At 49.0% G+C, this 26689-nt stretch overlaps 1 protein-coding gene, 1 long non-coding RNA gene and 1 pseudogene across 4 annotated transcripts in view; all 3 read right to left on the reverse strand.

Annotated features, from left to right (window-relative positions):
- The window catches only part of zgc:153615 (uncharacterized protein LOC777747 homolog), a 15443-nt gene extending 3792 nt beyond the window's left edge, over positions 1 to 11651 (reverse strand). The window contains exons 1-3 of one of the 3 annotated variants that reach the window (XM_060058492.1): positions 11480 to 11647; positions 9117 to 9220; positions 295 to 415 (exon numbers count right to left, since the gene is read on the reverse strand). In XM_060058492.1, the coding sequence (XP_059914475.1) occupies positions 295 to 415; positions 9117 to 9220; positions 11480 to 11509 (255 nt within the window). In that variant the 5' untranslated portion in view covers positions 11510 to 11647. Of the gene's footprint in view, positions 1 to 294; positions 416 to 9116; positions 9221 to 11479 lie in introns of all 3 variants that reach the window. The other 2 variants (XM_060058494.1, XM_060058493.1) reach the window with 2 other exon arrangements.
- Positions 2990 to 3108, reverse strand: LOC132463731 (5S ribosomal RNA; annotated as a pseudogene).
- An 8871-nt stretch (positions 11652 to 20522) lies between the features above and the next one.
- Positions 20523 to 21353, reverse strand: LOC132462322 (uncharacterized). Its single transcript, XR_009526803.1, has 3 exons — positions 21079 to 21353; positions 20874 to 20999; positions 20523 to 20779 (listed from the first exon to the last, which is right to left on the reverse strand). It is a non-coding gene; the product is annotated as an uncharacterized LOC132462322 (long non-coding RNA).
- Positions 21354 to 26689: the final 5336 nt, after the last annotated feature.

Here is a 26689-nt window from a genome sequence, read left to right on the forward strand (position 1 = left end):
TGAGTCCCACTGCCATGCATTTCCGTTGAAGAAAAAGCCGTGAAAGTGTATAAATGTTACCGCTGCTAAGCAATCATCAAATGTTTACCCCCAAACTCACGATAAAGTTGGGGGCATTTCTCTAGATTCTTCTAAGGGCATCCAGCCGGTTCCACAAGCCAAGCTTTGTAAGCCCACTCATCCTCCAGGGGGATGCTTACGAAACGTTGCTTACCCATACGGCAATTACAGGGCAATTACAGAATTTCCAGGAAACGGCTGGACCCAAACAGACAATGACGCACAGCCCAGTACCAGTGGTGAGAGGGGTGTATCCAGGCTGGTCTCCGTCCTGCTGTCCTCAGCATCGCTGTCCTTGTCGCTGCTGCTGCTGTCGTTGAGTAAACACACCTGCAGGTTCACCCCACCCTGTAGCCTGGTGAACACACGCAAACAAGGAGGAGAGATCAAGAATCATGTTTGCTGCATATCCCAAAATAGTTAGTCAGGTCCTTCTCTCGATTTTGTTCAGGGCGGTTGGGGCCGACCACCAATGTAGGGACGGTAAACAATATCCGACCAGAGAGGAAAAGTATCACTTACAATATATCTTTTTATTGATAATAATATGTTAGGGGAGGAGACAAGACAGAAAGCAGAGGGAAAGTATGTGAGATTAAGGGAAAGATTAAATCCAGATGGAAACATACAGAGCAAGTTTGATTGGGAAGATGTGTGTGAGAGAGAGAGAGAGAGAGAGAGAGAGAGAGAGAGAGAGAGAGAGAGAGAGAGAGAGAGAGAGAGAGAGAGAGAGAGCAAGGCAGCTATACACAGACAGGGTGATATTTATATCAAGAGATAGAGAGAGATAAGAAAGATAACGTGGAGATTTCCTTGGGAACCAGACTGATGACAGCAATGCAACACGTACAGTCAGACGGGAGGGGGCGGGGGAGTGAGGAGAGAGCGAGAGAGACTGGCCGCTCAGTGAGACAACTTAGACAACGCTATCAATCTCCAAACCACGACCATGACCTCATCAAACAAAGGGCAGTGTCATCCGTCACAACGATCAAGAACTCACACAGTGCAACAGAACGATGAGAACTGCAATGTCAACACAGGCACCCAAAACAAAGGCTAGGAAACTCCAAGGGCTGGGTCTGACCCGGAAGGGGCTCCCTTAGTCTCCTGGCTCACATGTCAGTGATCCCTCCAATCAGAGCATCCGACTGAGGGCTTAGTTCTTCTTTCAGATCGACCGGACCACAAGCTCAGCAGCATTTCCTCAAAGATCTCAGCATGGAAATGTTATCAACGGTGACCTGCGGCTAGTGCTGTCATAGGAGCTAGATACTGTCTTTTTTTTTGTGTGTGGCTTTGGTCAACTTTCTGGTTGGGTTGTGTCGTCTCATTAGTCCCACTTGGGAGTGTGTGCTCATCTGCGCTTTTTTTATGCGTTTGACTGCGCCTCAATTATTTTCACCCAGGAGGGCCGTATCCAGGGTTGAACATTATCGAGGCCGTTATTAGCCCCTATTGTTTCTGTAACGTTTTTTTCCCCCCTCAAATTCTGTAAAAGTCATACTGCAGCCTATGCCGTAAGTCGAAAGATCTTGAAATTTTCAGGTATGGTTACCAACAACCCCCTCTATCCATAAACCCAAATTTGTGGTACTGCACCAAAAGGTGGCGCTATTGTAAAAAATGAATTAGGCTTATTTCTCCTCACCAGATTGAAATGGACTCAAAATTCTGTCCGAATATTGATCTCTAGAATCAGACGCATTTATGAAACCCTTTTCCCACGATTTCATATCAAAGCTAAACATGAGAAAAAGATTCACAGGCTACAAAAATAATATAAAATTCACCAAAATCGCCACATAAAATCTTTAGACCAAGCCTCACAAAAATCATTTAACAGAATTTGTTTTACTTAGTTCCATTTGTGAAATATTGGCCAATAAATTTAGAGCAGTAAGTCCATTTTTATTATATGACCATTTTTTTATTGTATAAAAAAACATAAGACTATTATTAGGTGGATACCAATACCCCCCTCTAAAAATAAACCTAAATTGTGGTACTGCACCCAAAAGTGGCGCTATTTGAAAAAAATATGAACTTATTTCTCCTTACGAGATTGACCTAGACTCAAAATTATTCATCATATTAATCTCTAAAATCAGATGCATCTTTTTCACCCTGGTTTTCTGCTATAAAAATTTTTACTTTTCCCACAATTTCATAGAAAAGCCAAACGTCCACAGTCTCAACCCACTTTGCCTATGTGACCATTTTGTTATTGTATAACTACCATACGGATCATTAGGTGGATACCATTAACACTGCAAATTTTCAGATCTGTACTACTGAGTACTACTAAGAAAGCCCTTAATTTTCTTGTGAAATGTGTGCTTGGAGTTTTCTTGATGTTGTGTGCTTATCAATCGACATTTTCACAATTTGAATGAGGCTTAATGCTGTTCAGGAATGTCGGTGGCTCAACAGGATAATTCCGTGTACTGGTGATCCTTAGTTTGAGAGTTTGAATCCTGATTAGATCATTATGAAAAATTTGCATTTATATTGCGCTTTCTAGACACTCAAAGACGCTTTACAGTGAAGGGGGGACCTCACTAACCACCACCAGTGTGTAGCACCTATTTGGGTGATGCACAGCAGCTAATCTGCGCCAGAACACTCACCACACACCAGTTTGAGGTGGAGTGTGAGGGAACTAATGAGTCAGCCAATTATACAGGAGGATGTTTCGGGGGCCTGAGTGAATGAGCCTGGTTGGGCCAGGACACCGGGGAAACCCCTACTCTTTGCGATAAGGGCCCTGAGATCTATTATGACCTCAGTGAGTCAGGACCTCGGTTTTACGTCTCCTCCGAAGGACAGCGCCTTCCACAGCACAGTGTCCCTGTCACTGCACTATAGGCATCGGGATTGATGTTAAGGCCAGATGGAAAAGTGCCACCTATTGGCCCCCACCTGACTCCACTTGCAGCACCTGGTATTCCCAGACAGTCTCCCATCCAAGTACTAACCAGGCCCGACCATGCTTATCTTCCGAGATCAGACGAGATTGTGCGTGTCCATGGTGGTAAGGCCGCTGAACAGGACATTCTGTCATTGCCACTCATTTAAGAAACGCAACATTGAACAGCACCTGAGAATTATCAGGCAATTCCGGCTCATTAGTTTCCAAGAATCTGACTGCCAAGAAACAGTGTGGCATTAGGGGAACTTCTTCGTTAACCATTTTTCCTTCATCATTAACTCTGTCATATTTATATATCTTCTGTTAGTGTTCTTGACTACAAAGGTTTAATTTCTTCAGAATTTCAAAGATTTTTCAGGTATATGCTTTTAAGAAAGCCCTTAATTCACTTGAGAAATGTGTGCTTGGAGGTCTCGGGATGTTGTATGCTTATCAATAGACATTTTGACCCTTGTGAATGAGGCTGCAGTTCAGATTTATCAGTGGCTCAATGGGATAATGCCTTGTACAGGTGATCCTTAGGTTGAGGGTTCGAATCCTGATTATAGCATTATGAACTAGCTGAACATGACATTCAGCCATTGCTTTGCAGCTCACCTGAAAGTCGAGGCACAGAGGCATTAAGTGGAACAACTTCATCAACATCTTTCCTTCATATTATTTGTCATATATATATATATTTTCCATCAGTGTGTTCTTGACTTTTAATTTTGCTCGGACCCTGTTAATCATATTGGGTTCTTCTTGCATTCATGCAAGAAGAACCCAATATTAGCTGTTATACACACACATAAATAAAACCGGTGTCCGAATTAATACCTGGCTGTCTTGAAGTAAGATAAGAGCAAAGAAACACACCAGCAGCAGCATACAAACACGTAGTAGACGCTAATGCTAGGAGTTGTCGAATCGTGATTCGTTTCAGTGGGCCAATTCAGCACAGATTTGTTGATTAATTATTCAGGATTGGTAAAAAATATGTATTTTATTTTGGTGGAAATATGAACCAAATGCCAGACTTTATAGAGGGAGAGAGAGCAAACGAGAGGAGCCTGATTCCAGTTGCTACGTTTTTTTTTTTATCTGGATCAGAGTAATCCGGATTTGTGTATCACATCTGTTGCTATCCAGGAACAGGTAAACCATCTTACTTTTGTGCCAGTTTTTCAAAGCAACAGTGCATTGGAACACCTTGATCCAGATACAAATTTTCAGGATTACCAAATCCGGATTAGCAGTGCTCCAAATTGGACCAGTTTACATAATGTTGCCTACTGACTATGTAAAGTCAGAGTCTATGCAGGTTTAAGTGTTATTAGTCATAACAATTTTTATCAGTCGGAACCCAAATCAAATAAATTACCAATAGCTAACATAATAAAATCTACGAGCACTTCATTTGTGGGAAGACGTGCTTTTTTATATTGGTTTGCTGTTCTTGGGTCAGAATGATTTGTACCTCGGCCAGACAAATCTGTTTTTCTGCTTTTTCGGTTTCTCGTTTAAGAAGGAACATCTTTGTTTGGCAAAGGAAGCTTACAAACAGGCCAAAATCAAAAAGATTGTATTTACTGTATTGAAAGGCTTAATAGGTGTCAGACTATTATTTTACAAATAAAGTGGAACATATTGATAAATGTAGCCCCTGTATATTACAAAATAAAAATGATTGATTTCACAAATTGTTATGTTTTATTACATTATTTTCTGGATATCCTCCTGAATCCACCATTCTCAGAGTCATCCGGATTTTTGTAATCCCAATCCTACTCAAACGTTTTGAAAAAACACATTCTGTAGGTTTGATCCAGATCTAAAACAAGATTGGATCAAGCGATCTACTCCGATTTCAGAATCCATGTTTCTGAAATCACAACCCAGACACTTTCAAAAATAAATATCTCATGCCCTTTATGGAAATAATAACAAAGGGCCAGAATTTATAACTTTATCACCCATGCTGATCAATTATGGGAGAATATGTTAGTTATAAAAAGTTAAAGATGTTTGTCATGTTCTCGTGGCAAATTGTTGTTTGTGTAAATGAGGACATCTCAGGAGTTCCCTTGTTTTGGCCGCAAATTATGTCATCGTGTTCAGTGCCAGTTTAATAGAAAGTGTGGTTAACAACCGTTTCATTCGAAAGATGAGTGTGTCTAGTCGCCCTTCCCTATTTACAGTTCAACACTTTCTCATGACATGTGAAAAGCAGGGCATTGACCTATAATACGATAATGTGGCTTCACAGGGAATTATTGACTTTTAAGGCAGCAATTCATGAAGTTGAGACTATGATTATGCCCTTTCTCCCGCTCTAGATTACCAGACAGGAGGCAAGGCAAGGCAACTTTATGTATAGAACACTTTTCATACACAAGGTAGACTCAAAGTGCTTCACATATAAACATTGTCATACAATAAAATAAAATAGTAGATAAATAAAAGAAAACATATGCAAAAAATGAGTAAAATAGGTAGAAAATAAATGCAAAGTTAAAAAAGCATTTAAGAAAAAGTTTATTTAAGATCAGATCAACAGTCTCTCTGCTACCCACGTCGGGACTCCAACCCGACCTAAAGGAACTTGGTCCTTTCTCTGGGACTCGAACCAAGATTCGGGGACTCCAACCCAGGTTCAAGGACTCTAACCCAGACAGAACTCGGGTCTCAAACCCTTCAAAGTTCGTCTATCAGATCAACAGTCTCTCTTGTATTGTGGTAGAAATTAACCTTACATTCTATGTTAAACTATGATTATTATTAGGCCTACATATCATATATATACTTTAATGGTGGAGAAGAGCTGATCACCTTTAACCTAGATGTTGTGTGCCGTGTGACACCAGTGAGTGGGTCCAGGACATTGTCACCTGATGGGCCATGTGACACATCAGTCAGAGAGTCCAGTCTACTCCCATCTTGATGTACTCTCTGAAGACAATGCTTACATTCACACGTCTGCATCATCTCTGTTTGTATAAGGATAATATATGTTCTAAGGTCACATTGGGATTCAGAAGACATAGGGGTATGCTGACATCCACACAGTATGACCCTGATGGGAAATTCTATATTTGATGAAAGTCCAACTTTGTATTGTGTAAAATTCGGGGATATAAGGAGCTGTCTGGGATTCATTCAGTAGTGTGTATTCGAGGATACCACTCGGCTTTGTTGTCTCTCGTTTGCGGGTGGCAATAAACTCTTCATCTATACTTGACCTGGACTCCCCGATTCCTCTTGCTTTTAGCTAGTTGAAGTGAATTAGATAAGTTGTTATTACTAATTCTACAACAGTATCAGATCAGGAGGAGCCTCTTCTTAAGAGAGAAGGATCCCCCCTTCCATATATTGGAGAGGCAAATAGGCCTACAGGTTTGTTAGATTAGTTTATTTTCAGTTGTTTTGTTTGGGGTGCGTTCCACTGAGCAGCTGCAGCCACCCCAGACGGCGGGCGAGGTACGTCAGTTCTCAAACAAAACGCTCCGAAAACATAATCGCTTCCGGCTCCAGCGCAATGCCCAGTGCCGCACCCCCACCCACCAATGCGGCGGAGATGTTACCAAAACCAATCAACCGCTTCCGTGAGAAACACGAAATGGCCCTGACTGAACAATGTTCAATACTGCCCTCTACTGTACTTAATACAATATTGCGTTGTCTATTATCAATAAACTACAGCAGTGGTTCTCAACTGGTGTAGCAGCATCAGGACACACATGTTCCATTAGTCATTAAGTCAAAACCCAAAAATAAAAAACGATTGACCAATATTGACGTTACCAAGCATGTCTTCATGTACCTATACTGTTAAAAACCATTGAGCTGCAATATTTGATGGCATAGCGAGCCATTGAAACATAAATTAACATGAGCTTCATTCTAAAGATAACGTTTGGCCAGGGGTCTTGGACGCGGGTTAACGGCATACCCCCACGAAAAATCGAAAACTAGTGAAAGAAAATAAGCAATGGCAACGATATCACGTCCCCTCCTGCGTGGGGCTTTCACGGCCAGTAGGCCTGCATGTGCTTTACTGTATGCATCAGGTGGGAATTAGTTCGCAGATCCTGTGCTTCGGCCATTGTTATGGCTGGCTTTGTTTGTGATTAAATGAAGCAATGCCGCACACATTAGGAATGTTGTTGATAACACACGTTTTTTGGTAACACAATTAAGCACAGAGTTTACTTTTATGCGTTTTTGTGTGTGCACGCGCGCAAGTGTGGCATATGCTCTGTGACCTACTCAAATAATGTGTCCTGGCGACCCACTCGTTGAGAATAACTGGCTTGGAGTATATATATGTATATTTCAAAATGTTAAGTTATAGCCTATCAAATAAATGTATGCAATTGTTTTGTAATGAATGAAACGTATGCCGTTAGAAATTCCCAGTGCTTTAAAGTGACACCACTTCACCCATTTGCATTAAGCTTTGTATCGTTAGAAACCCAGTCATATTTTTCAATGGTCTGGCATCATTCAATAATTTCCCTCTGAGACGGGAGAGATCCGTATCTACCTCTACACTTTTAAATGACGCAAAATATCGATCTTTGTGTCAGTTAAAGCAGGAAGTGTAAGGGGGGGGGGGACTCTAGATAACTACAAGCGCTCCTCATTTTCAAACCCGCATAGGGGGTAGGACCCACTGATGCTACAGACCTATTACAGATCAATGCCAGTGGGTGGGACTCAGGGGTGTATTGTGTAAACGGTAGGCCTATAGTACGAATGAATTTGTATGAATTTATTGTACGGATTTTCACGTTACCGTGGGACCGGTGGGACCGGTAGATCACACTAGCGCTAAAAAAGCAATGATGTATTAGCGGAGACTCAGTCATTTATTCATAATATCGTCTGGCGCAGACAGCTTCTGGCCGTGTTCTATAAGATATTCTAGAACACTCCGGGAGCTCCGGCGGGAGACCTGAAGCTCTATCTAAATGATATAGCCTAATATAGCCTAATACATAGACATCTATAACATAATATACAATATCGCAAAAGCTGTGTGCGCCTCTGGATGATATTATGAATAAACGACTGCGTTGGGTTCTCCAATGTCTCTGGTCCTTCCACATCAATCTGAAGTCGCAGTGCAACTTCACTTCAGAGAGTCAAAGCCAACGTTTCTTCACCCAAATCCTTCTCAACCATGGCCGACAATCAATACAATAATCCTTTTTTGCAAACCCACGTCCGCCTGTACCCGCAAATTATATTCCGCACCCGACCCGCTATAAATTGATACCGACGCCCGACCCGTACCCGAAAGTTACGACACATTTGATTGAAGGCCGGGGAATTACACTATCTGGTGTTTGGCGTGGTGCTTTAGATTGCTGTGAAAATAAACCACATCATCCACTGTGGACAGTTTTAGTTGACTCCTCCGCTCCTGAATAACATATCCATCAGCGGCGACCGACCCTCGCTGTTAAGGCGTCCGACCTGACCCGCACCCGTGTTCGACACATTAGCCTACATTATTTTTCACCAGTTTAATTTCAATTGTGCGGGTCACCCGTTGGGTACCCGAACCCGTGCATGACTCTGGCCGAGATAACCCCCACTACGAGTCTTTACTTGTTGTGGAAGTACCAGAGACGTCAGAAAACCAAACGCAGTCTTTAATTCATAAAAAAAAGAGACTCCCTGCACTCTGGACTGCAGGACTGCAGTTATGATACGTCCCTCAGGGAGTAAACGCTGATTGGCATAGTGGGAGTTGTCGTCTTCAATCCACAAGCACTAAAAAGTCTGCCTTTTCTTGGTCAAGAATGCACAACATTTGAAATTGATGTTACTATTCGAATAATATTTGACCCATTTCAATACAGATTCATGTCTCCACCAGTGAAATTCTCCATTAACAACATATCGAAATAACTCATTCTCATTTCCTGCTATAAAAGAAGCATTCCTTACATCATTGCACACACACACACACACACACACACACACACACACACACACACACACACACACACACACACACACACACACACACACACACACACACACACACACACACACACACACACACACACACACACACACACACACACACACACACACACACACACACACACACACACACACACTTCAAGCCTACCGGGAGGATTGGGCGTTTTTGCTGGGGTAGATGACTGGCTCGTCGTCATAGAAACTGCCAAGGGCGAGTTTCTGCCTGATGCACTCTCTCTCATTGCGCTGGGCCTGTCAGACAGAGACAGAGGAATAAATGGCAACATTATACAAACATCAAGTAAAATATAACTTGACCTACACACAGGACTTATATGAAGAAATACACAGAAATACCGGAAAATGCTTATTTTTTTATGAATAGACATTAGCTTTTCTTTTAATATTTTTTAAAAAGAACACATTCAGCCTTAGACCACAATAATGAACGTCCTTGGTGTAGAAGAGATGATGTTTATCTTTCATAGCCCTGCAGTTTGGCTAATACTCTTCCGTGGTGCCAAAATGCAGAAGTTGTCAGGGTAAATATAACACAAACAAGGGTTTAAAAACACGAGAATGTGGGTTCTGAAAACAGCCCTCTCTGCAGAGCAGAGAGTGAGGAGCAGGCTCTGGGGAATTGGATGCAGAAGATGAAGGGTGGAAGCAACCATTTGACAGCAAGTCAAGACTTTCATGACGTAGATGTAAAATAGTCGGAGCCGACAAGCAAAGCAACACAAGCCGATACAGCTAGCACCGGATAGGAAAACAGCTGTGTTTCCCTTTGTCCTGTCTCGAGTAGTGCAAACTAATAATGACCTGGCAAAGATGACCTGGGTCAGGCATAGATGATTTATTCATGTGTGCAAACTCTCTTTAGGAAGAATAATGAACGCACAATCTTAAAGCACAATGTAAAATAGAATTTAACTACGTTCTATTCTAGAGAGGTAGAGAAATAAGATGGTGCGTTGCCAATGTGATGCCTACCAGCACATTTAGTTGACCTTTAAAGTGTTGTGCTACTCAGCAGTAAGAAGTTCATTTGGGTATTTAATGATTGATTTGTTAAGAAAGAAGGCCAACCCATAACACCTGCATCCCTGTTTCTCTAACGCCCCAACCATTGCCCATTAATTAGCATTAGAGTGTTAATAAAATAACACTCCATCTAGGTACCTTGCAGGAACTACTGCTAAACATATAATTGGTGGACCCACACATTTGGAACAACCTTGTTTTTTACTTAGAAATCCCATGTTTAAATGTAACAATATGCCTCAATGGCCAGTCAGTTTGTGGAAGCCATATCATTTGCTGCGTGTGACCAAAACGCAGAAGGCCAATTCCACCGGAGCATCTATACAAATACAAATTACAATTAGGGCATTTAGCAGACGCTTTTATCCAAAGCGACTTACATCGTTAATACACACATTGTCACACCGACGGCAGAGTCAACCATGCAAGGCGACAGACAGCTCGTCAGGAGCAGTTAGGGTTAAGTGCCTTGCTCAGGGACACACCAACACTCAGCTAGGAGGAGAAGGGGATCGAACTAGCAACCTTTCGGTTACAAGACAACTGCTCTACCTCCTGAGCTAAGCCGACCCCAGCATCTACCCATAGAGACAGATGCGAACGGGACACTGCTGTATGATGACTGCTGAAAAATTATGCAAATATATTGCCAGACAATGACCGGCCGACCAAGGCAAACACAATGCTTGCCCCCCACATTTATTTGCACATATTTTCTCTCCGTTGTAATTTAGCTGCTAATTTGTCTCTAATTTCCCAACCTCAGTGTAATTAGTTTATATTTTCAGTTTGTGACGCATGACAGTGGTGTGATGCGCGATCATTAATCATAGCTGGACAGACAACCCTGCTCCACAAATCAATGTCCTGCCTCCTACTCATTCACTATAGGAACAGTCAGGGGTCTTTCTGACCCGACATATCTCTCTCTCTCTCTCTCTCTCTCTCTCTCTCTCTCTCTCTCTCTCTCTCTCTCTCTCTCTCTCTCTCTCTCTCTCTCTCTCTCTCACACACACACACACACACACACACACACACACACACACACACACACACACACACACACACACACACACACACACACACACACACACACACACACACACATTTCATATCAAGATAAGGGCAATGCAGTCTATTACACATAAAAAAAACGGGTTAATAAGAATTATTAATTCTGTAAAACAAAACAGCAGATTTTATGCACAATCATTCATGCCATGATACAATTATTTCATATTTTACAAATACAAACTACCAATAGGCAACCAGCTATACATTCAGGCAGACACACCCATCGACGTTCCCACTTCACATGTGCACCTCCATTACTCGTACGTGATACACCCTGCGCCTCGCACCACGTAGCAATAACCAACGCAAAACAAGCAGCTCAACGTCCATGTACATCTCAAGTCAACGTGACACCGGCATGTACACAGACATCAACGCGTCAAGTCAACGCACCTGGTAAACGCGTTTCTCCTGGTGCACCATTTTCTCAGCGCATCACACGGAGTTCGAGAGCCCTGCCTCTTCTGTCCTCCCCGCCCCCCTCCACACTGCAGTGAAGCCGGACCCGGGAGACTGGCCGACGTGCAGCAGCTCCACGAATGAGAGCCAGAGAGCCAGAGAGTGAGAGAGCGAGAGGGGAGGGAGAGCGAGCTAGAGCGTGGAAATGAGAGGGGAGAGAGGGATGGGTGGGGGGATGGAAAGAGTGGGTGGTGAGAACACGGTGCAGGAAGGAGCGCGAGACAAAGCGCTAGAGGGAGAGATGGGGCGGGGGGGGGGGGGGGGGGGGGGGTGGAGAGGGATCTATAGTATCTATCTATAGGTATATATATTAACTAGATGCCTCGTCCGCGGTGCTGGCCAACGGAGTCGAACGTCACCACTGGCGGCCATTATACCACAGTAAGCTGCTCACAAATAACATTGTGTTGGTAGTGATTCATGTACTTTTAAATAACCATAACTTGCTAAATTTTCAACCGATTTACAAACGGTTAGGTTTTTTATAAATGTCAGAGATGTAGGTATGACAGTCCATACTTATGAATAATTGTTAGGTTCTAAGAAAAATAGAATAATGTTCTAAAATAGGTAGGCCTACAAGATTTCCCTTTACAAATATACATCAAGAAAGGCTGCATGTTGAAATCCTCACCCTGTACAGAGATGTATTTATGTAATTATAACCATGTGTTTTCATATGAAATGAACATTAAACAGAACAAATAGGCGCAATAAATACACACATGCACAAGGTATTCATGTTATTTATGTTAAATCAATATATGGGCTACTAAAACTCAGCAATATATTGTGTTGGTAACTTCACTCAAATCTATCTACAGTCAAGTATGCATTTAGACAAATAAAATAAAATATGAATATAAAATGTGCAACCTTTGTGGCTGTTCAAGACACACTGAAGGCATGATGCCACCATAGGTTTGCAGAGAACGATATACAATATGCACACTGAAGGCATGATGCCACCATAGGTTTGCAGAGAACTATTTACAATATGCACACTGAAGGCATGATGCTACCAATTTCCCACTTTATGCTCTTCGCTCTGGCAAAACTTAAAAAAGTGAGTAATGCATCCAGATATATTAATTATTGTCAACATTTTCAATCAGTATTTAAGATTAACCACACTAAAAACAATAAAAAGGTGTCCAAAATTCCATTCAGTGATTGTGTTAATTAACCAACATATTCTAAAAAGCCTTGTGTCAACAACAATCTAGCAATACTATTATGTCATACTAGCCTGCTGTTCCTGTGTAACAGGACCTGTATTGTATATACTTCCACTAAGTAAATAACGATTATCCTAAAAATAAAAGTCATAATATAGTAATATCCTACAGGTGAAAGGTGATCCCACGCGTTCTCGTTTCGAGAGTTCGCAGATTAACGCATCCAGAGGCTGCACAAAAGTCTGGCATCTTCACTTGTCAGCAATTTCCTGTAGAATTCATAATGTAAGACAAACAAACCCGATTGGAAATCATGTGCAACTTCAGTTTAATCATGTACAACTTAAATTATATTGAAAATAGCAATTCTGCCTCTCCCATCGATGTAAAATTACTGGGTAGCTAGTAGCCTACCCGTGATACACATCTAAGCTGCACGATTAAGTCGTTTTTCGTAGAGCAAAGCTGCAATTTAAACATGTTCATGCATCCAGAATTATAACCACGTTAATAACGTTTGTAAGAAACCAAACCGTTTGTCAATCCGTCTGTTATGATAGATTTCAGCGGGATAAGAGTATTAGCGTTTGTGCAGATCACTGACTTACGTCCGCTACAACAGATTCCACCATAAAGCTTTGGGACTCTCTAAATCGACGCCACTTCGACCTGGGCGGGACTTTACGTCCTACGTCACTCGCTATGGGTTTGCATGTGTGCGCGTAGCCGTTTGTCTCAGGGATCTGTGCACGAACTCCCTTGCACTACAGATTACGAGCGTCAGTGTCGTACGCGATGGAGGGTGGGTGACATTCCTACAGTCTGTGATGATAGGCTATATTTCTACAAATGACTTACTATTACCAGCGATTAACATGACGAAACAACACAAACTAAGCTAACATTAGACTATAGCCATACCAGATAACGCCATACCAGCTAACCCTAACTATTTATATTAAACTCTGAACCATTTTGCAACAGGCAACTGTGTGTCGGTGCGTCTTATTGCTTCCCACGTCTGCGTCTGCGTCTGCATCTTTCCCACTCCTGGCTAATAGTTTCAGCTTTTGTAGGCCTACTGTATATCAGAAATGATCACCCTGTACCACACTGCTGACTTGTTGATGTTTTGTGAGCACTCACGCATTTCTCTAGGTATCTTAAGTTTCCTACTGGAGTCATCAAAACTTTGGACTTTGTTATTGTAAGAAATATTGTGTTGCAAAAACACTTTGTGTCTTACCCTTAGCGTTACCCTAACCTTAACCCCAGTAACATTTCTTCATCATAAACTACAAGTTACGCAAAATGGCATACAAACATCCAGTCCAATATGAAAGAAAAAAGCTAGCTTCATTAAGGAATCGAACCCCTTATCCCCGCGTTAATGAGTTGCTCTCTGACCACTAACCCATCAGGTCTTAGTACATGCGATTCAAGAGTTAACCACTTGACAATCTTTAAACTTCGGTTGCCTAGAAATTGTAAAGACAGTGATGTGTGTACATTGTGCGAGTATTCGTCACTCGCGATGTGTGTGCAGTCCAAAATGAAAGAAAAAACCTTGCATCACTAGGGAATCGAACCCCCAATCATCAGTTGGTCGTTGGTAACTGTAAACAAAGAGATCGCATTTTGTTTAACTGCTAACTAACAAACGGGTTTATGCGTTCACTGAACAAAGATTATGGAAATAAAAGACCACTTTTCCATCAGAAAAATCATCAGAACCGTTATTACCAACCCATAGACATTAAAGCCAAAACCTTTCTCACATGCACACCCATCGCGAGTGACGGCTATGGGCACACATGCACACCCATAGCGAGTGACGTAGGACGTAAAGTCCCGCACAGGTCGAAGTGGCGTCGATTTAGAGAGTCCCATAAAGCTTTACTGTGGTAAGATGGCGGCCTACGGTGACGTTCTAGACGCCGCCGTAGGACATCTAGTTAAAGGCACCCAGTGCAACTTTATGTAAACATTCAATGAAAAATAAACATTCAATTTCTAGTCTTTTTTACACGTAGTAAGTTTCAATAACTCCATACAATTACATATCGACATTCAAGGAGCAAAGATGAGACGTCGTTGTGTGGTGAGAACTGATAGAAAATCGTAAACAACAATCGCCGGTGGGGAGAAGCCATTTTTCCATTGACTGGAAGCCTGCTTTATTTATTGTAGGTTACAAAAAATAAAGAAAATGGCGGCATTGTTGTTATCGATTTTGTATCAGTTCTCACCACACAACGACGTCTCATCTTTGCTGCTTAAATGTCGGTATGTAATGGTATGGAGTTATTGAAACTTACTACGTGTAAAAAAGACTAGAAATTGAATGTTTATTTTTAAGCCTCGAAAGTTGCACTGGGTGCCTTTAATATATATATCTATGATAGTATCCAGCTGCAGCCCCCGGGGGGAACAACCGGGAACAACACCCTGGCGTGACAAAAACAACCCAGGCGCGACGGAAGTACTCTGGTGTGACGGAAGTGATTTATTTGTGAGACGGTCAATATGCTTAATATATTGAGTAATATTCATGTTAGCTCTCTTACTTCTTTGAACGAAGTGCAGCTCATTTTTCAAAAAGGGCACGGTATAATTATATTGGAATTTAGCGAAAAGTAAATAAACCGCGGCACGGCTTTAGCATGAATATTACTCAATATATTAAGCATATTGACAGTCTCATTTACGTCCATGGTTGATCTTTGGTTTCTGATAGCGGTGTGTAAAGAAAAGTTTATCAAATAAATCACTTCCGTCACACCAGAGTACTTCCGTCGCGCCTGGCTGGTTGTTGTCTCTCCATGACAGTTCTCTGGGGCTGCAGCTGGACCCTACCCAGAGGGATGGTGCGGGAGGAGAGAGGGGGATGATGGAGGATGACTGAGCGAAGAAGAAGTGGGCGGGGACAAATTGGAGAATGGAGAAATCAGGGCCGAGGAGAGAGATGCGTGCGATAAGTCAATGTGGGAGCTACAGTCTCCGTCATCTCATTGTTGATTCATGCCTTCTCTGTGCACAGTCTCAGCCTTATCTAACTCGGAAAGGCACACCATTAACAGCAAGCAGGTTCATGTGGAGATGGTCGCTGTATGGCATGGGCGACCATCGTGCCTTAGAGACCAAAGCAAACTATGAATGTAAAAGCACCTGCAGAAGCCGCCTTAAAGAATTGAGTTAAGGCTTCCAGTGCATTGACCCAGAAAAGGAAATGCTCACTGGAGCTGGCTCTCGGCATAACATAAAACCCATTTGGCTTGCAGTGTTGTTCAGAGCAATGCCCAACCAAGACAATTGATGGCCTTGCGGTATACAAGTGATTCCTGGCTTGTACAATAGGCAGTACTTTATTATGCTGGCTTGACCGCAACCATGTTGTCAAATATGCTTTTGATTTTATAAGCAAGTATCCCTTGCATCATGTCAAGATAAGCAGACTTGGGCACAAACTTTCAATCTGAAGATTAAATAAAAGATTAGCTGCTCAATGCGTTGGTCATTACAGTTAATCTTTACACGTGTTACACATATAGGAAAACTGCCAACTACGGTTTTAGTCAAAATCCTTTTTATTGAGTCACAATAAAGGGAACCCCTGAAAGAAAGTAAAGAAATGTAAATTCTTAAAAATGGATGACTTAAAACATAATTTATGAACAAGGCTTTACTTTGATCAGGGCCGTCCAGGAGGTTGCCCATGCTTAGTGTAGAAGGATAACCAATCGGCGACATCCCAATAGTTGGATGCAGCATAGGGCTATACTCCCGGGGAGTATCCAGACCTTGTTCTTGGGGAATCGACTGGTTGTTGGTAAACGAGAGATGCTGCAAAAGGAAGGTCTTTGTAATTGGCAAACGCATCAGCTGGCTTCAGGGGATCAGCCACGTAGTGGTGGTGGTGCTGCCGGGGATCCACCGGGTGGTGCTGCCGGGGATCCACCGCGTGCTGGCGCTTCGGGTGATCCACCGCGTGCTGGCGCTTCGGGTGATCCTCCTTGTGCTGGCGCTTCGGGTGATCCTCCTTGTGCTGGCGCTTCGGGTGATCCTCCTTGTGCTGGCGCTTCGGGTGATCCTCCTTGTGCTGGCGCTTCGGGTGATCCTCCTTGTGCTGGCGCTTCGGGTGATCCTCCTTGTGCTGGCGCTTCGGGTGATCCTCCTTGTGCTGGCGCTTCGGGTGATCCTCCTTGTGCTGGCGCTTCGGGTGATCCTCCTTGTGCTGGCGCTTCGGGTGATCCTCCTTGTGCTGGCGCTTCGGGTGATCCTCCTTGTGCTGGCGCTTCGGGTGATCCTCCTTGTGCTGGCGCTTCGGGTGATCCTCCTTGTGCTGGCGCTTCGGGTGATCCTCCTTGTGCTGGCGCTTCGGGTGATCCTCCTTGTGCTGGCGCTTCGGGTGATCCTCCTTGTGCTGGCGCTTCGGGTGATCCTCCTTGTGCTGGCGCTTCGGGGGATCCTCCACGTGCTGGCGCTTCGGGGGATCCTCCACGTGCTGGCGCTTCGGGGGATCCTCCACGTGCTGGCGCTTCGGGGGATCCTCCACGTGCTGGCGCTTCGGGGGATCCTCCACGTGCTGGCGCTTCGGGGGATCCTCCACGTGCTGGCGCTTCGGGGGATCCTCCACGTGCTGGCGCTTCGGGGGATCCTCCACGTGCTGGCGCTTCGGGGGATCCTCCACGTGCTGGCGCTTCGGGGGATCCTCCACGTGCTGGCGCTTCGGGGGATCCTCCACGTGCTGGCGCTTCGGGGGATCCTCCACGTGCTGGCGCTTCGGGGGATCCTCCACGTGCTGGCGCTTCGGGGGATCCTCCACGTGCTGGCGCTTCGGGGGATCCTCCACGTGCTGGCGCTTCGGGGGATCCTCCACGTGCTGGCGCTTCGGGGGATCCTCCACGTGCTGGCGCTTCGGGGGATCCTCCACGTGCTGGCGCTTCGGGGGATCCTCCACGTGCTGGCGCTTCGGGGGATCCTCCACGTGCTGGCGCTTCGGGGGATCCTCCACGTGCTGGCGCTTCGGGGGATCCTCCACGTGCTGGCGCTTCGGGGGATCCTCCACGTGCTGGCGCTTCGGGGGATCCTCCACGTGCTGGCGCTTCGGGGGATCCTCCACGTGCTGGCGCTTCGGGGGATCCTCCACGTGCTGGCGCTTCGGGGGATCCTCCACGTGGTGGTGGTGGCGCTTCGGGGGATCCTCCACGTGGTGGTGGTGGCGCTTCGGGGGATCCTCCACGTGGTGGTGGTGGCGCTTCGGGGGATCCTCCACGTGGTGGTGGTGGCGCTTCGGGGGATCCTCCACGTGGTGGTGCTTCGGGGGATCCTCCACGTGGTGGTGCTTCGGGGGATCCTCCACGTGGTGGTGCTTCGGGGGATCCTCCACGTGGTGGTGCTTCGGGGGATCCTCCACGTGGTGGTGCTTCGGGGGATCCTCCACGTGGTGGTGGCGCTTCGGGGGATCCTCCACGTGGTGGTGCTTCGGGGGATCCTCCACGTGGTGGTGCTTCGGGGGATCCTCCACGTGGTGGTGCTTCGGGGGATCCTCCACGTGGTGGTGCTTCGGGGGATCCTCCACGTGGTGGTGCTTCGGGGGATCCTCCACGTGGTGGTGCTTCGGGGGATCCTCCACGTGGTGGTGCTTCGGGGGATCCTCCACGTGGTGGTGCTTCGGGGGATCCTCCACGTGGTGGTGCTTCGGGGGATCCTCCACGTGGTGGTGCTTCGGGGGATCCTCCACGTGGTGGTGCTTCGGGGGATCCTCCACGTGGTGGTGCTTCGGGGGATCCTCCACGTGGTGGTGGCGCTTCGGGGGATCCTCCACGTGGTGGTGCTTCGGGGGATCCTCCACGTGGTGGTGCTTCGGGGGATCCTCCACGTGGTGGTGCTTCGGGGGATCCTCCACGTGGTGGTGCTTCGGGGGATCCTCCACGTGGTGGTGCTTCGGGGGATCCTCCACGTGGTGGTGCTTCGGGGGATCCTCCACGTGGTGGTGCTTCGGGGGATCCTCCACGTGGTGGTGCTTCGGGGGATCCTCCACGTGGTGGTGCTTCGGGGGATCCTCCACGTGGTGGTGCTTCGGGGGATCCTCCACGTGGTGGTGGTGGTGGTGCTTCGGGGGATCCTCCACGTGGTGGTGGTGGTGACGCTTCGGGGGATCCTCCACGTGGTGGTGGTGGTGACGCTTCGGGGGATCCTCCACGTGGTGGTGCTTCGGGGGATCCTCCACGTGGTGGTGCTTCGGGGGATCCTCCACGTGGTGGTGCTTCGGGGGATCCTCCACGTGGTGGTGGTGGTGGTGCTTCGGGGGATCCTCCACGTGGTGGTGGTGGTGACGCTTCGGGGGATCCTCCACGTGGTGGTGGTGGTGACGCTTCGGGGGATCCTCCACGTGGTGGCGCTTCGGGGGATCCTCCACGTGGTGGTGCTTCGGGGGATCCTCCACGTGGTGGTGGTGGTGCTTCGGGGGATCCTCCACGTGGTGGTGGTGGTGCTTCGGGGGATCCTCCACGTGGTGGTGGTGGTGCTTCAGGGGATCCGCCACGTGGCGGTGGTGGTGCTTCAGGGGATCCGCCACGTGGCGGTGGTGGTGCTTCAGGGGATCCGCCACGTGGCGGTGGTGGTGCTTCAGGGGATCCGCCACGTGGCGGTGGTGGTGCTTCAGGGGATCCGCCACGTGGTGGTGGTGGTGCTTCAGGGGATCCGCCACGTGGTGGTGGTGGTGCTTCAGGGGATCCGCCACGTGGTGGTGGTGGTGCTTCAGGGGATCCGCCACGTGGTGGTGGTGGTGCTTCAGGGGATCCTCCACGTGGTGGTGGTGGTGCTTCAGGGGATCCGCCACGTGGTGGTGGTGGCGGCGCTTCGGGGGATCCTCCACGTGGCGGTGCTTCGGGGGATCCTCCACGTGGCGGTGCTTCGGGGGATCCTCCACGTGGTGGTGCTTCGGGGGATCCTCCACGTGGTGGCGCTTCGGGGGATCCTCCACGTGGCGGTGGTGGTGCTTCAGGGGATCCGCCACGTGGCGGTGGTGGTGCTTCAGGGGATCCGCCACGTGGCGGTGGTGGTGCTTCAGGGGATCAGCCACGTGGCGGTGGTGGTGCTTCAGGGGATCCGCCACATGGTGGTGGTGGTGCTTCAGGGGATCCGCCACGTGGTGGTGGTGGTGCTTCAGGGGATCCGCCACGTGGTGGTGGTGGTGCTTCAGGGGATCCGCCACGTGGTGGTGGTGGTGCTTCAGGGGATCCGCCACGTGGTGGTGGTGGTGCTTCAGGGGATCCGCCACGTGGTGGTGGTGGTGCTTCAGGGGATCCGCCACGTGGCGGTGGTGGTGCTTCAGGGGATCCGCCACGTGGTGGTGGTGGTGCTTCAGGGGATCAGCCACGTAGTGGTGGTGGTGGTGCTTCAGGGGCTCAGCCACGTAGTGGTGGTGGTGGTGCTTCAGGGGCTCAGCCACGTAGTGGTGGTGGTGGTGCTTCAGGGGATCAGCCACGTGGTGGTGGTGGTGCTTCAGGGGATCCGCCACGTGGTGGTGGTGGTGCTTCAGGGGATCCGCCACGTGGTGGTGGTGGTGCTTCAGGGGATCCGCCACGTGGTGGTGGTGGTGCTTCAGGGGATCCGCCACGTGGTGGTGGTGGTGCTTCAGGGGATCCGCCACGTGGTGGTGGTGGTGCTTCAGGGGATCCGCCACGTGGTGGTGCTTCAGGGGATCCGCCACGTGGTGGTGGTGGTGCTGCGGGGGAACCGCCACGTGTTGTGGAAGTGTAGGTTCAGGACTTGACCTAATGGGGCAACAGAGTTTGACTTGGGTCCCCTTCCACTGCATTGGCAGTATATAAAATCCATTCTAGAAAAAAAAAAAAAAAGGCACCATTAGAACATGAATGCCAATCATTATAACGTAATTGAAATGACGAACTTCACTAGAATCCATTTACTTCTTGCGTCATATGACAGCCGTTGTAAGGAACCATCAACACAAGACCCAAAGAGTTGTATTTCATGGAGTAGCCACATTGTGGTTTAACCTGGTTCGGCACCATGGGAGCATCACCCCCTAAATTAAGTAAAGAAACAAAATGTTTAGGCACAGATAACTTCTATAATGGACAACATGACAGTTCAGACATCGTAGGCACAATTGAACATACCCATGTCAAGCATGAAGTAAGAGGATCCAGGTCCCATGGCTTTGAGTTGCATCTGGTCCTCACCACATTTTAAGGAAGTATCCATTTGCCTCCAACCCGAATTAGCCAAAAAAAGGCCAGCTGTTCCTTTTGTTAAGCATGCAAAAAAGTACATTAAGCCAAAAGTGTAAGGCATTTCAACATCACAATAAGGCGAAAAAGTTACCTGCATCATCTGCTTGATAAGAGCCAAGAAGCCCCGTTAATGACTCGGCACGATCCACGGTGCTGCCAAAGAGAATACTTCCCGCTAGGACACCCTCTTTTGATGCCTCACCGCTTGCAATGCTTGGCTCAACCTTCTTCACTATAGCCAAAGCATAACAGTGTGGACATGGGCATAAATAACTCAACAAAATGAGAGCTGCGAACAACTTCCAACTAGTTTCTCTGCTAACGTCGAAAGCCATGCTTAATCCCACAAAGTCAAGGACGATGACCCTCAGCTCAACGGCTCTGAAGAAAGTACAGAATCACCCGTATTATGGGAGGAATTCCATAGTAGTCAGCCAATCACAGAGCCTGCAAATTATAAAGCCACAGGTGTATTCACTTAAAAAATTTAGATAGGTAGCAACATTGTTAAATGTTCCTGTTATTTGAAGACCTGAACTAATGTTCCCGGTGTCAAATAACATACTCAATCTAACATGATGTAGACAGTCTAATTTTCCCAATAATTAAAAATACTTTTAAGTCGCAAATTTGTGTTTAGAGGTTTAACAGCAAAGCTTTTATTTATTTAAAGTATTTTTCCATTGACTGGAAGCCTGCTTTATTTATTGTAGGTTACAAAAAATAAAGAAAATGGCGGCATTGTTGTTATCGATTTTGTATCAGTTCTCACCACACAACGACGTCTCATCTTTGCTGCTTAAATGTCGGTATGTAATGGTATGGAGTTATTGAAACTTACTACGTGTAAAAAAGACTAGAAATTGAATGTTTATTTTTAAGCCTCGAAAGTTGCACTGGGTGCCTTTAATATATATATCTATGATAGTATCCAGCTGCAGCCCCCGGGGGGAACAACCGGGAACAACACCCTGGCGTGACAAAAACAACCCAGGCGCGACGGAAGTACTCTGGTGTGACGGAAGTGATTTATTTGTGAGACGGTCAATATGCTTAATATATTGAGTAATATTCATGTTAGCTCTCTTACTTCTTTGAACGAAGTGCAGCTCATTTTTCAAAAAGGGCACGGTATAATTATATTGGAATTTAGCGAAAAGTAAATAAACCGCGGCACGGCTTTAGCATGAATATTACTCAATATATTAAGCATATTGACAGTCTCATTTACGTCCATGGTTGATCTTTGGTTTCTGATAGCGGTGTGTAAAGAAAAGTTTATCAAATAAATCACTTCCGTCACACCAGAGTACTTCCGTCGCGCCTGGCTGGTTGTTGTCTCTCCATGACAGTTCTCTGGGGCTGCAGCTGGACCCTACCCAGAGGGATGGTGCGGGAGGAGAGAGGGGGATGATGGAGGATGACTGAGCGAAGAAGAAGTGGGCGGGGACAAATTGGAGAATGGAGAAATCAGGGCCGAGGAGAGAGATGCGTGCGATAAGTCAATGTGGGAGCTACAGTCTCCGTCATCTCATTGTTGATTCATGCCTTCTCTGTGCACAGTCTCAGCCTTATCTAACTCGGAAAGGCACACCATTAACAGCAAGCAGGTTCATGTGGAGATGGTCGCTGTATGGCATGGGCGACCATCGTGCCTTAGAGACCAAAGCAAACTATGAATGTAAAAGCACCTGCAGAAGCCGCCTTAAAGAATTGAGTTAAGGCTTCCAGTGCATTGACCCAGAAAAGGAAATGCTCACTGGAGCTGGCTCTCGGCATAACATAAAACCCATTTGGCTTGCAGTGTTGTTCAGAGCAATGCCCAACCAAGACAATTGATGGCCTTGCGGTATACAAGTGATTCCTGGCTTGTACAATAGGCAGTACTTTATTATGCTGGCTTGACCGCAACCATGTTGTCAAATATGCTTTTGATTTTATAAGCAAGTATCCCTTGCATCATGTCAAGATAAGCAGACTTGGGCACAAACTTTCAATCTGAAGATTAAATAAAAGATTAGCTGCTCAATGCGTTGGTCATTACAGTTAATCTTTACACGTGTTACACATATAGGAAAACTGCCAACTACGGTTTTAGTCAAAATCCTTTTTATTGAGTCACAATAAAGGGAACCCCTGAAAGAAAGTAAAGAAATGTAAATTCTTAAAAATGGATGACTTAAAACATAATTTATGAACAAGGCTTTACTTTGATCAGGGCCGTCCAGGAGGTTGCCCATGCTTAGTGTAGAAGGATAACCAATCGGCGACATCCCAATAGTTGGATGCAGCATAGGGCTATACTCCCGGGGAGTATCCAGACCTTGTTCTTGGGGAATCGACTGGTTGTTGGTAAACGAGAGATGCTGCAAAAGGAAGGTCTTTGTAATTGGCAAACGCATCAGCTGGCTTCAGGGGATCAGCCACGTAGTGGTGGTGGTGCTGCCGGGGATCCACCGCGTGCTGGCGCTTCGGGTGATCCTCCTTGTGCTGGCGCTTCGGGTGATCCTCCTTGTGCTGGCGCTTCGGGTGATCCTCCTTGTGCTGGCGCTTCGGGTGATCCTCCTTGTGCTGGCGCTTCGGGTGATCCTCCTTGTGCTGGCGCTTCGGGTGATCCTCCTTGTGCTGGCGCTTCGGGTGATCCTCCTTGTGCTGGCGCTTCGGGTGATCCTCCTTGTGCTGGCGCTTCGGGTGATCCTCCTTGTGCTGGCGCTTCGGGTGATCCTCCTTGTGCTGGCGCTTCGGGTGATCCTCCTTGTGCTGGCGCTTCGGGTGATCCACCGCGTGCTGGCGCTTCGGGTGATCCTCCGCGTGCTGGCGCTTCGGGTGATCCTCCTTGTGCTGGCGCTTCGGGTGATCCTCCTTGTGCTGGCGCTTCGGGTGATCCTCCTTGTGCTGGCGCTTCGGGTGATCCTCCTTGTGCTGGCGCTTCGGGTGATCCTCCTTGTGCTGGCGCTTCGGGTGATCCTCCTTGTGCTGGCGCTTCGGGTGATCCTCCTTGTGCTGGCGCTTCGGGTGATCCTCCTTGTGCTGGCGCTTCGGGTGATCCTCCACGTGCTGGCGCTTCGGGTGATCCTCCACGTGCTGGCGCTTCGGGGGATCCTCCACGTGCTGGCGCTTCGGGGGATCCTCCACGTGCTGGCGCTTCGGGGGATCCTCCACGTGCTGGCGCTTCGGGGGATCCTCCACGTGCTGGCGCTTCGGGGGATCCTCCACGTGCTGGCGCTTCGGGGGATCCTCCACGTGCTGGCGCTTCGGGGGATCCTCCACGTGCTGGCGCTTCGGGGGATCCTCCACGTGCTGGCGCTTCGGGGGATCCTCCACGTGCTGGCGCTTCGGGGGATCCTCCACGTGCTGGCGCTTCGGGGGATCCTCCACGTGCTGGCGCTTCGGGGGATCCTCCACGTGCTGGCGCTTCGGGGGATCCTCCACGTGCTGGCGCTTCGGGGGATCCTCCACGTGCTGGCGCTTCGGGGGATCCTCCACGTGCTGGCGCTTCGGGGGATCCTCCACGTGCTGGCGCTTCGGGGGATCCTCCACGTGCTGGCGCTTCGGGGGATCCTCCACGTGCTGGCGCTTCGGGGGATCCTCCACGTGCTGGCGCTTCGGGGGATCCTCCACGTGCTGGCGCTTCGGGGGATCCTCCACGTGCTGGCGCTTCGGGGGATCCTCCACGTGCTGGCGCTTCGGGGGATCCTCCACGTGCTGGCGCTTCGGGGGATCCTCCACGTGCTGGCGCTTCGGGGGATCCTCCACGTGCTGGCGCTTCGGGGGATCCTCCACGTGCTGGCGCTTCGGGGGATCCTCCACGTGCTGGCGCTTCGGGGGATCCTCCACGTGCTGGCGCTTCGGGGGATCCACCACGTGCTGGCGCTTCGGGGGATCCTCCACGTGCTGGCGCTTCGGGGGATCCTCCACGTGCTGGCGCTTCGGGGGATCCTCCACGTGCTGGCGCTTCGGGGGATCCTCCACGTGCTGGCGCTTCGGGGGATCCTCCACGTGCTGGCGCTTCGGGGGATCCTCCACGTGCTGGCGCTTCGGGGGATCCTCCACGTGCTGGCGCTTCGGGGGATCCTCCACGTGCTGGCGCTTCGGGGGATCCTCCACGTGCTGGCGCTTCGGGGGATCCTCCACGTGCTGGCGCTTCGGGGGATCCTCCACGTGCTGGCGCTTCGGGGGATCCTCCACGTGCTGGCGCTTCGGGGGATCCTCCACGTGCTGGCGCTTCGGGGGATCCTCCACGTGCTGGCGCTTCGGGGGATCCTCCACGTGCTGGCGCTTCGGGGGATCCTCCACGTGGTGGCGCTTCGGGGGATCCTCCACGTGGTGGCGCTTCGGGGGATCCTCCACGTGGTGGCGCTTCGGGGGATCCTCCACGTGGTGGCGCTTCGGGGGATCCTCCACGTGGTGGCGCTTCGGGGGATCCTCCACGTGGTGGTGGTGGCGCTTCGGGGGATCCTCCACGTGGTGGTGGTGGCGCTTCGGGGGATCCTCCACGTGGTGGTGGTGGCGCTTCGGGGGATCCTCCACGTGGTGGTGGTGGCGCTTCGGGGGATCCTCCACGTGGTGGTGGTGGCGCTTCGGGGGATCCTCCACGTGGTGGTGGTGGCGCTTCGGGGGATCCTCCACGTGGTGGTGGTGGCGCTTCGGGGGATCCTCCACGTGGTGGTGGTGGCGCTTCGGGGGATCCTCCACGTGGTGGTGGTGGCGCTTCGGGGGATCCTCCACGTGGTGGTGGTGGCGCTTCGGGGGATCCTCCACGTGGTGGTGGTGGCGCTTCGGGGGATCCTCCACGTGGTGGTGCTTCGGGGGATCCTCCACGTGGTGGTGCTTCGGGGGATCCTCCACATGTTGGTGCTTCGGGGGATCCTCCACGTGGTGGTGCTTCGGGGGATCCTCCACGTGGTGGTGCTTCGGGGGATCCTCCACGTGGTGGTGCTTCGGGGGATCCTCCACGTGGTGGTGGCGCTTCGGGGGATCCTCCACGTGGTGGTGCTTCGGGGGATCCTCCACGTGGTGGTGCTTCGGGGGATCCTCCACGTGGTGGTGCTTCGGGGGATCCTCCACGTGGTGGTGCTTCGGGGGATCCTCCACGTGGTGGTGCTTCGGGGGATCCTCCACGTGGTGGTGGTGGTGCTTCGGGGGATCCTCCACGTGGTGGTGCTTCGGGGGATCCTCCACGTGGTGGTGCTTCGGGGGATCCTCCACGTGGTGGTGCTTCGGGGGATCCTCCACGTGGTGGTGGTGGTGGTGCTTCGGGGGATCCTCCACGTGGTGGTGGTGGTGACGCTTCGGGGGATCCTCCACGTGGTGGTGGTGGTGACGCTTCGGGGGATCCTCCACGTGGTGGCGCTTCGGGGGATCCTCCACGTGGTGGTGCTTCGGGGGATCCTCCACGTGGTGGTGGTGGTGCTTCGGGGGATCCTCCACGTGGTGGTGGTGGTGCTTCGGGGGATCCTCCACGTGGTGGTGGTGGTGCTTCAGGGGATCCGCCACGTGGCGGTGGTGGTGCTTCAGGGGATCCGCCACGTGGCGGTGGTGGTGCTTCAGGGGATCCGCCACGTGGCGGTGGTGGTGCTTCAGGGGATCCGCCACGTGGCGGTGGTGGTGCTTCAGGGGATCCGCCACGTGGTGGTGGTGGTGCTTCAGGGGATCCGCCACGTGGTGGTGGTGGTGCTTCAGGGGATCCGCCACGTGGTGGT

Source organism: Gadus macrocephalus, chromosome 8, assembly GCF_031168955.1.
Source record: "Gadus macrocephalus chromosome 8, ASM3116895v1".
In the NCBI taxonomy this organism is placed as follows: domain Eukaryota; kingdom Metazoa; phylum Chordata; class Actinopteri; order Gadiformes; family Gadidae; genus Gadus; species Gadus macrocephalus.